Source organism: Aedes aegypti, chromosome 2 (assembly GCF_002204515.2).
Source record: "Aedes aegypti strain LVP_AGWG chromosome 2, AaegL5.0 Primary Assembly, whole genome shotgun sequence".
NCBI lineage: Eukaryota > Metazoa > Arthropoda > Insecta > Diptera > Culicidae > Aedes > Aedes aegypti.
Window position 1 is genome coordinate 213,602,732 of NC_035108.1, and position 11,147 is coordinate 213,613,878.

The 11,147-nt window shown below is 42.5% G+C and overlaps 1 protein-coding gene across 1 annotated transcript; it reads left to right on the plus strand.

The window, feature by feature from the left end:
• The first annotated feature begins 2,563 nt into the window (after positions 1 to 2,563).
• On the plus strand, positions 2,564 to 4,360 carry LOC110676362 (UDP-glucuronosyltransferase 2B18-like). Its single transcript, XM_021843913.1, has 2 exons — positions 2,564 to 2,821; positions 2,886 to 4,360. Exons 1-2 carry the CDS (start codon positions 2,715 to 2,717, stop codon positions 4,345 to 4,347), a joined length of 1,569 nt encoding a protein of 522 aa, XP_021699605.1. The 5' UTR covers positions 2,564 to 2,714; the 3' UTR covers positions 4,348 to 4,360.
• Positions 4,361 to 11,147: the final 6,787 nt, after the last annotated feature.

Sequence of the window (11,147 nt, forward strand, 5' to 3'; positions counted from 1 at the left end):
AGATGCAGAGGCAAACACGGTCTCCAAAAAGCAAAGGTTACACACTAACATTCCTTCCCCCAATCCCACCTGACTGCAAGGACGTGGCCGGCGCCGTTATTGACCCTGTATAAATAGAGGCACTGAATTATGCACACTGAAGAAGATTATGGCCAATCCCAGCCGAACTTCTAGTTGATTCTTTGTGCATTTTCACTGACTTCGGTCAATCACGGAATAGCAACCATTGATATGTGTAGTCAGTCTAAGCTAAGCTAAGCTATTGCATTGTATTCTTTTGGAAGAAAAAGAATTCTGAACAAGAAAACATCATGATGTGTGGATTATTGTCCATAAACGGTTCGAAATAAATCCTAACTATGTTACAACAGTTTTTTAGTCCATATTAAAGTATGAGCAGATCATTTAGGGGAAAAAATAATTTTGGCCATGATTTAGCCAAAATACTCTTGTGTGCGTTGTGTGGAATGGATGACGGGGACGACGAAGAAACAACTGGTTCAACTTTGAACGAATTCAAACTTCAACTAATTGGAACTTTATTGCCACTGAGAGGCAGCGTGCCTACGCGGTGGGCAGAGAAAGAAACTATATACAGAGCATACAAAAATACTGTCGCCTTTTATAGGCGACACAGTACGGAGACGAAAAACGTTACCGAGAAGAAACATGCGCGCAGCTGCATGTTGGATGATGCCTATCGTTGCGTTGGGCTGACGATACGTTGAAGCTTTTCATCATCGTTGGGAACCGAACAATTGGTAGTGCGTTGAATGGTTCAACTTCTACACACGATAGCGATAATGACGACTGCAGTGTGAGCGCAAACACTAATTTTTGATCAAAATCTGGTTTTTGAATACCTAGAACTTTGGTGTCATTGACAATTTTTCGTGATTTTTCATGTTCCATCTTTTCCGAAGACACGAAAGTTCTAGGGCGCGAAATTAAAGAGTTAGTATTACTGCGCCACATATGCGGCGAAAATCTCAACTAACTAATCAACTAACGAAAAAGAAAATAAATTTAAGATAAAGGTATCTCTGAAGATATCAACCCAAAAAAATGCATTTCTAAAGCACTAGAGGTTTTGTCTGGTTAAATTCTACTCCTGGCATAGTGTGCACTCGTTAGGTAGCTGGTTATCTAGTGGTAGTGCAGATAGGCCAGCTGCTGGGGTTCACACCGATGAGTAAAGCTCCGATGTACAAGGATATAGTTTGGATAATACTTCTCATTGAGATGTATGCAATGTGTCTCTTATATCACTTGGTCGGCGTCAAGTCAGAGTGGATCAGGAGTCATTTTTCATCAGTCAGTTTTTGCGCCCAAAATCGAAGCAATATCTTTGTGTTACTTTCAAACAATTTAATAGGAAGTGATCATCATGGAAAACACACGATTCAGAACAATGTTATGATTAACGAAGGACACTTGGACTACTCTCAGGGACCCAGATAGCCGTAGCGGTAAACGCGCAGCTATTCAGCAAGACCATGCTGAGGGTCGTGGGTTCGAATCCCGCTGGTCGAGGATCTTTTCGTAAAGGAAATTTTCTCGATTCCCAGGGCATAGAGTATCTTCGTACCTGCCACACGATATACACATGCAAAAATGGTCAATCGGCAAAGAAAGCTCTCAGTTAATAACTGTGGAAGTGCTCATAAGAACACTAATCTGAGAAGCAGGCTCTGTCCCAGTGGGGACGTAACGCCAGAAAGAAGAAGAACTTGGACTACTCTGACTGAACAATCCTTTGGTAAATATCAATCATAAAATATCGTAAATAAATATCGTAAATTCATTCAAGAATCTTTATCTTCAATACCGAAATTATTTTTACTACTATAATTGGAAAAATAAATTTTTGTTGGCATAGGTCGGATATATTTAAATATGCGTTTAGTCAGAGTGGATTAAGTAAAATTCTTGAGTAAATGTGCAGAAATAAAAAACAAATACATAGAATCATGTGCAATTTTTTAATTTCCGTTGATAGATAAGAAAAAGAATCATTTGATGCCGGAAAATCTGACAAATTATATGTAATGTATTGAATTTTCTCGCATTTACTTCTCATATTCAGTTACCTTATCTGCGGCATCTGAAAAATGTTCCTCACTGCAATAGTGACGAACGAATCTTAGCGAATGAGCTCTTTTATGCCGTCACCTTAAATACAATAAAAATCATCATTGTTTTTATACATGTCTGATTTATAATAATTTTTGAAATGTAACGAAATGGGCAAAATTAGTTGGATAGAACACATTCAATACTTAACCATCTGTCATCCAAATTTAATTTTTAAAAAATCTTTCAATTTTAAAGTTTATGATTATGACAATAACTCACTTTATAAAATTAGTGAAATGTGATGACGCTAATGTCGACTATCATCACGATAAGAGAAAGACATCTGTCGAATATCTCGGTTTTATCTCGTTTGCTCGGTCTACTCCAGAAATATCAAGTCATTTTCAACCCACGAGACTAGTTTGGGTTGTTCACGTGCAAGCCAGACAGAAGTTATATTATCTGGTGTGCGATAAGAATTCCTAAATGGTTTTACTACGCGAGATACAAACAGAAAGTATTGATGCGATGAATTGTAATTTTTCGCGTACTGGCTGCTGACATAAAAGTGCAGTGATTGTCCTTCACACAATCTATTCTAGTCCTTGCGCTTGACATTGATCCAATACTCTGAAACCATGAAGAACCAAATTTTCATTCTCGTGCTAACTTTTATACCAGCATTTGTGAGTGGAGCTAATATTCTTATCTTGTCTGGAGTTCCATCACCAAGTCATTCTATATGGTAAGAATTATTGTGAATGTTTAGTGATCCGGAAGTAACGCATTTTTTTTATTCTATTTCGTAGGCTTCGACCACTGATGAATGGATTGGCAGAGAGAGGTCATAACGTAACAGTAGTGAGCCCGGATATTGAAAAGAATCCACCGAAAAATGTGACCTACATTCATCTAGAAAATATCTACGACGAAATGTACAATACCAGCAATCGCCAAATGTTAGATTTTTTCGAGATGCACAAAAGCCCAATGTCAATACTTCGCATGTTAGATGAATTTACCATAGTATGCTGCAAAGCAGGAATCAAGTCAAAAGGGTTCAAACAGCTCATGAGTTATCCTGAAAATTTCAAGTTTGATCTGTTTATGAGTGACTACATGTTTGGACCATGCTTTGCTTCGCTTTTGATGTACCGTTTTGGAAATCCGCCTTATATTCCGGTTGCACCCTATAATGCACTAGCTACATCAGCACCTCTAATTGGTTCGTATGCCTATTCGGGATCCATTCCAAATCATTCATACGACGTACAAGAATCAATGAACTTCTGGGAGCGCCTGCAAAATTGGTACTACGACTTGTACGAAATAATCATGAAAGACATCTATCTGTATCCAGAATCTGATGCCATTTTAAAACAAGTATTCCCGAATGCCCCACGTACAAAGGACCTTCAAAGCAGCATAAGATTACTATTCATCAACAACAACCCTCTAATTCAATACAAGGAACCTCAAATGCCAAACGTTATTCCAGTCGGAGGAATGCAAATCCGCAAAGCTAAGCCGCTGCCCGAGGATTTAGACCGCATAGTACGTAGTGCTAAAAATGGATTTATTCTATTTTCACTGGGATCGAATGCCAGAAGTGATACGTTAGGTCCAGATCGCATTCGAGAGATCTTAATTGCTATGAAGGCACTACCACAGTATCAATTCATATGGAAGTTTGAATCAGACGAATCGAAACTGCCGATGAAGGTTCCGGAAAATGTGTTCATACGTGCTTGGATGCCTCAAAACGATCTGTTGGCGCATCCTAATATAAAACTTTTTATCACGCATAGTGGTCTCCTAAGTACTCAGGAGGCCATCTGGAACGGAGTTCCGATAATTGGTTTTCCTCTATTTGCGGATCAGTTTCGAAACATTAATTACTGTGTATCCCTCGGAGTTGCAAAAAGGCTCATGGTTCAATACCTACAAGCCGATGATCTCATAGCTGCCATCAAAGATATTCTGAACACCCGCAGTTATAGTGAAAACATAAAGCGATTGTCCCAGCTGTTCCGTGATCAACCTGAAAGTCCGTTGGAGCGTGCCATTTGGTGGGTTGAATGGGTTCTGCGGAATCCAGACAGTGAAATGCTCCAGCCAAGTGCCGTGAATGTACATTGGATTCAAAAGTACATGTATGACGTTTTATTGTTCGTGATAACTTCAGTAATCTTGATATTATTCATTATATTTAAGATAGTGACCAAAATGCTTGCACAATTACAACTGAATATAAAAGTGAAGCAAAGCTGAAAGATGAAAAAAATGTTTTCTTTTTGTAACTGTCGTAAAACAAAATCCGAAGTTATATAAGTTAGTGGATTTTGTACGAGATGTCCCGTGAATCTACAATATTGTATAAATCATGCTCACTAGCGGCAGAATTCCAAGATAAACTCGATCTTCATAAAAAGCTATCATTGCATTACAGTTGCTTTCTGTTCTTTGAATACTACCTATAATAGCACATTTGTCTCATATGAGTCTTCATAAGTTCTGAGCTAGCGATGGATTTTTGTATCTACAGGTAATCTTGACATCATGTGATTATTTTAGGAGTAACAGCGTCGAGAGACGGCATGGATCGCAGCAAGCCGTGCGCGCGGGCGGCTGCGTTTTGAATTTTGTGTCACGTTTACCTCGTATCGCGTTTTTATTTTTTCTTTCGGTTCGGCTGGTGAAAAGTAGATTCGGCGGATGGTGCTACGCCACGTGCAAATGTTCTGTGAAAACATGAAAGTGTTTTTTTTCTTCTGAGATTATATCTTAAGCTGATTAGTGGAGTTATTTTTCTTCTTTTATTTGATTTGCCTGTGTTTTGCTCGAGAGTGCTCTGTGATGGCTACAGCAATTGAATTCGTTTCGCGCGGCTCGTTTTTTTTTATCTCCTGTGTGCGTTAAACGTGTTTATACAAAAATTGAATGTGGTTCGTGGATGCTCGGTTCGGGATTGATTATGAATTGCAGTTTTTGTCGATTTTCCGTGCGGTGTGTGCATTTTGATGGTCAGTGCTATGTTACAGCTTACGCTATTCTTCATTGTTAGAGGAGTGACGGATTCCAGTTTCCAAAAAGGAATTTGGTGATTTTGTTCTGATCAACAGCGCATGATCACAATGCGTAAATAATAACTATTTGTCGGCCAGAACGTCTACCGAACGTATCCTATAGCACTACCCTTTTCATCAACATTCCACAAGATCCAGTAACACCCATGAGAGGTCGTAGAGTTCTCTGCATCTTTCTTAAGTAGGTGTTCAATCAATCATCCTTTCCCTTTCTCCGGCATTTGCAAGGACGTGGCCAGGGCAGCTCTCGTTGTTGGAGGATGCATCAACCTTGTCTAAGAGTTAGAGGTTAGTCCCAAATTTCTGACTTTGGTAACGGACGGGAAGGAGGCAACCCTCATACAATGGTATAGGATTGTACCACCTACGAATTTGTGCGAAATGCTTAATGCTTATGCTAATAGCGTCAAGAAACCGCATAACATCAATCCTTTATTCGAATAAAACTGACCAGAGTTCTGTAGAGATGCGGTTTGTAGCCAAACTGCGCATCTGCACTTCTATTAAGCTCTTGACGTCTTCCCGCTGCGCTCTGTGCTCTTGCATTGTGCGCAGTCTGCCAAGGGTTCGCTCTTGCATGTTGAGCAGACTGACTTTTTATGTCCCTCCGCTTCTCTGTCTCTTTCGGTCGTTCAACCTCTTCTTTGCTTCTCGCTTCCTTCTCCTCCTGACTTCCCCGAGCGTAGGAGGTTGACACCAGTACCGGTTCCCGAGAAGGAACAAATAACTCCTAATAACTTATGCATACCATATTTTGGTTTCATACCAAAAATAGGCTTTGTTCAGTTGTCAATACCTCAATTTAGTATTGTAATAATATTGAACAAAAAAAATAAAATATTTAAAGCGATTAAAAATACTTCATAGGGGCCCAGATAGCCGTAGCGGTAAACGCGCAGCTATTCAGCAAGACCAAGCTGAGGGTCGTGGGTTCGAATCCCACCGGTCGAGGATCTTTTCGGGTTGGAAATTTTCTCGACTTCCCAGGGCATAGAGTATCTTCGTACCTGCCACACGATATACGAATGCAAAAATGGTCATTGGCACAGTAAGCTCTCAGTTAATAACTGTGGAAGTGCTCATAAGAACACTAAGCTGAGAAGCAGGCTCTGTCCCAGTAGGGACGTAATGCCAGAAAGAAGAAGAAGAAGAAGAAAAATACTTCATTGAGGTATTAGACAGCTATTGAGGTCTGCTGCTGACGTATTACAATACCTGATCTAGTTATCAGTTTGGTGTTCGCAGAATATGCTTGAGATATTATTTGAGGTATTTTACCTCTTATGCAGGACTCATTCATACCTCATTCAGGTTGTAAGTATTGGAAATTATCTGGTATGGAATACCTTAGTTTGATATTCAGAAGTTATTTGCTTCTGCTCGGGTTGGGAAGACGTCATCAGTGCGGTGCGACTACCGGCGGCTATCGTTTTCTTTCTTCGTCAGGCTGACTCGAGTGCCGAGGCTGGTCAAACGATTCCGGTCCAGAAGTCAAACCCGCTTCATTACATGTTCCAGCGTTTCCTCTCTCTCATTAAACACGGGATAGAAAGGTGACAGCGCGTAACCGAACCGATGCAAATACTGTTTGAAGCAACCGTGAGCTGACAGGAACTGTGTCAGGTGGAAGTTCACTTTGCCATGCTTCCTGTTTACCCAGGTCGACATATTCTAGATGAGTCTGTGGGTTCACTTATCTTCTTAGTGGCATTTCATTCTTGTTGCCACTTGACCTGCTAGGCAATCCTCGCCAATTTCCTCACCTGCCTAGTGCCTCTCCGCTGATAGCACTCGATGTCTTATCCCATGGAGATGCAAATTGGAATCATCCCGGTGATCACACACATACTGCCTCCCAGGCCGGAACTCCGTATCTCTGACCATGAGCATCCAGTATAGACCCTTGTGGAGCTCCCGGCGTTACCCTTAACTCCTTCCGGCCGGCGTCGGTTGCATACACCCACACCTGATTCTCAAAGAAGCTCTGCGGAACTTGGCACAGTTAGTACCACATTCGGTTTTCCAGTGGCTGACAGTGTGCCGTCGTACGACTTCCTCAGACGGATTCATGTGGCCTTCTCTCAAAGGCTGCATTGCTTGCGTAGCTCCTCACTCACCTCGTCCACGGTTGCTATCTCGTATAGATATCTGCACTCAACAACTGCTTCTTGAGTAAGTGCTCTTACGTCCGCCTCGTTCGTCGAAGATTTTGCGACTAGATCCTTATGGGCCGAGCTCTTGATCGATGGATCGCTTTTCAGCTCAAACAGCGTCTCCCCTTTATGGGTGCGCCGTGTTTTAACCTCGTTTCTCCGAGGTCCTTCAGGTTTGGATCGTTCCTAACTTTTCGAAGGATATCTGCGAACGTTTTTGGTCGTTTGCCTTAACAAGTATGGCATCCTCTCTCGACCACTCACGCTGCGGGCCTCTCTTCGCCTTCTTCGTCTCGTCCTTTTTCTTCTTCACCTTCTCTATCTGATTCTTTTTTATCTTTGGCGTTGATGGCGGTATGCCATCCGCCAATGTCCCCATTCTTTTCCTTGCTCGTTTCGCTGTTTTTTTGGAACTTCCTCTTCTCCTGGTGACTCTCTGTCTCGCTTCTTTGTAGGTTTGTGACTGTTCCCGTAGAACAAAGCCAGTACTGCTTTTGAAAGCGTTTATTTATCGTCGTTGATATGCTTCAAACTACAAAAATAATACATTTAGTTTTTATAATGTAGCAACATATTTCAACTTACAAATCAGTTTGCTTGATAATCTTCGTTGATACTAAACGGCTACCGTGGACGAGTGATTTTTCTGCTAAAGTTATTAGATATAATTTAACTTCTAGCTCATTTAATTCACATTACTAACCTTTAGTTCAAACAAATTACTCCACGCACTCGTTTAATAGATAACAATTCAAAAAGAATACTTGGGGTTATTATTTTAGGTATTATAATTGAATTCAACTTATGAGAATGCACAATTTGCTTTAGAAATGACTTTCAGTTTTGCGATGACATATCTCTTCATTCCATGATAGGCGATTCCTCGGTCTATGTATAGGTCGTGCTTGGCAGTGTTACCGATTCTGTCGCAACATTCCCCCTCCCGTAAAGATGGGTATCTGACGCAACTTTACCGGAATCTTTCAAGTCCAGCACAGCCAATTTTGAAACGGGACGACGGAATACTCCTGCGGACGTTTGTACTAGAGCTTGTCGAATGCGACCGTCCTGTCCTGCAACTACCTCCAATACACGTCCTCGTATCCACCCATTTCTCTTGGCATCGTCGACGACCATCACCAAACTTCCTGGTTCGATTGGTTTGACTTCTTCAAACCATTTTGTTCGTCGAGTTAACGTTGGAAGGTACTCTCGTACCCATCTTTTCCAGAAGTTGTCCAGTTGTTGTTCGATCAACTCCCAGGACTTGTAGAGGTTCCTGTTATCCGTGATTGGGACTGCTGGCTGTTTGGTACCACTTGAACTCCCTAGTAGAAAGTGGTTTGGAGTTATGGCTTCCTGCTCGTCCAAATCAAGTGGTAAGTAGGTTAACGGCCTGGAGTTGATTATGGCCTCGGCTTTAACCAACATCGTCTGCAAGGCCTCGTCGTCCATTTTGCGATCCTGAGGAAGACTAAAAAGAGCAGTTTTGATCGCACGAACCATGCGCTCCCAGGAGCCACCCATGTGGGGAGCTAATGGTGGGATGAAAACCCACTTTGGAATGAATCTCCAGTGGCGCCCACGGCGACTTACGAAGTGATTGATACATGAAATGCAAGATGCCGTAGATAGGTCGTAGGCCACCTCTACGTGCACTGCTCGTATGGTGAGGCATGTGAAGAGGGCTACCCACCTTTTTGCATTCGAACGCCCAACCTTCACCAAAAGCGGTCCATAATAATCCAAACCGACGAAGCTAAATGGCCGCATGAACGGAGATAGTCTCGCTGGTAGGAGTCCCATTCTTGGAATTTCAGGACGTGCTTTTACTGTTTTGCACCGCTGACACTGCTTGGATACCTTGCGAATCAGTACTCGAAGCTGGGGCACGTAGAATCGTTGACGCATTTCGTTGCACACTGTTTCGTTGTTTTTATGAAGAAACTCCCGATGGTAATGATCCACAAGAAGGAGTGTTACATGATGACGCCTTGGCACTTGCTTGGCGTTTCCTATGCGTCCATCTACCCGAATAATCCCTTTCTCATCCATAATAGGAGAAAGTGCATACAGTGAGCTTGACTTCAACTAATTTGCCCGTTTGTCTTTGGGTATCGAACAGTTATTCGACAGCAACGATTCTTCATCTGGATAAGCTTCCATCTGTACTTGTTTCCAAATCAGCAACTCCGCTTCTACAAGATTGTCATGCGATAGTCGAACAGGCGATTTCGACACGGATCGTATGCCACGTTTTGCCTCCTCTCCGCTTGCTCTCCAGATTGAAACGGCTCGAAGCATATATGCTACCGCTCTCAGAAGGCGACTCCACTTTGAGAACCTTTGGAAGAGATTCGTGATGTAGAAAACATGGTCGAATTTCCTCCGTTGTAGCTACCTTCACTTGGTTAGGCTTTGGCCATTCGGTCTCTGGAGTGTAGAGGAAATCTGGGCCAACAAACCAGCGACAATTTGCTTCAAAACATGGGCCTTTCCCCCATTTTGTGGCTTCATCGGCTACATTTAATTTACTAGGGACCCATCTCCACTCGGTTTCGTTCGTTGTTGTTAGTATTTGTCCGATTCTAGCGGCTACAAACGGGCGATATTTACGGTGGTCGGAATGAATCCAGGATAATACCGTTTTAGAATCGGACCACAGGAATCGTTTCTTGATTTGGATCGTATGGTCATCAATTACGAAAGACAACAGAGTCGTTCCCAAAGTAGCCGCCATCAGCTCCAACCGTGGAATTGTAACGTACTTCAATGGAGCGACCTTGGTTTTAGCGGCTACTAAAGAACACTGAACGATCCCATCTGCTCCGATGATTCGAAAGTACACAGCTGCGGAATAGGCGACTTCGCTGGCGTCCACAAATACATGGACTTGTAGTGAATCGTACAGGGCAGAACTAGCGTTCTGGAAGTAACACCTGGGGAGGCGTAAGTTCTTCACGTTGGAAAACAGTCTAATCCACCTTTCCTAATGTCTCATAATATCGTCAGTCACGGGTTCATCCCAGCTAATTCCTGTACGCTAGACGTCCTGCATGAGCACTTTACCGTGAACCAGATGGCAGGCTAGTAAACCGAGGGGGTCAAACAAACTCATCACGCATTTCAATATCTGTCGCTTGGTTGGTCTTAAACCGTTTTCGATCAGCATCGCAATCTCGTCGTTGAACTTCGTTGAAAATCCAAGCTTGTCTTCTTCGGGATTCTAAAGCATTCCTAGAATACGCTCTGTATTGGTGTCTCTGTTTGATGTCAGGTGTTTTTCTACCCTAGTAGCTGCTACTTCGAGATTTTCCAAAACCTCCTTGTTATTTGACGACCAATTATGGAGTTCGAAACCACCTTTCAGATGGATTGCTCTGACTTCACTGCTGACCGATTTAGCTTCACCGACCGTCTCGAAGCTGTAGAGGTAGTCGTCAACATAATGGCTTTTCAGAATACCTTCAACAGCTCGAGGACACCTGTAAACAAATTCCAAAGCATTTTTGTTCTTTACGAACTGCGCAGACACAGGGGAACTAGTTGCCCCGAATGTTATAACATCCATCAAGAAGATTTGTGGTTTTTGATCTGGACAATTTCGCCACAAAAAACGTTGAGAATGGCGGTCGGCTTCAGTGACTAGTATTCGATGAAACATTTCCCTGATGTCACTCGAAACTGCCACGGGGAACTGGCGGAAGCGGAACAAAACAGCGGGCAATGGTGTAAGCAGATCGGGACCGGGAAGAAGAACGGAATTCAGCGAGATTCCATTTACCTTTGCTGCAGCGTCCCAAATCAATCTAACCTTTTCTGGCTTCTTCGG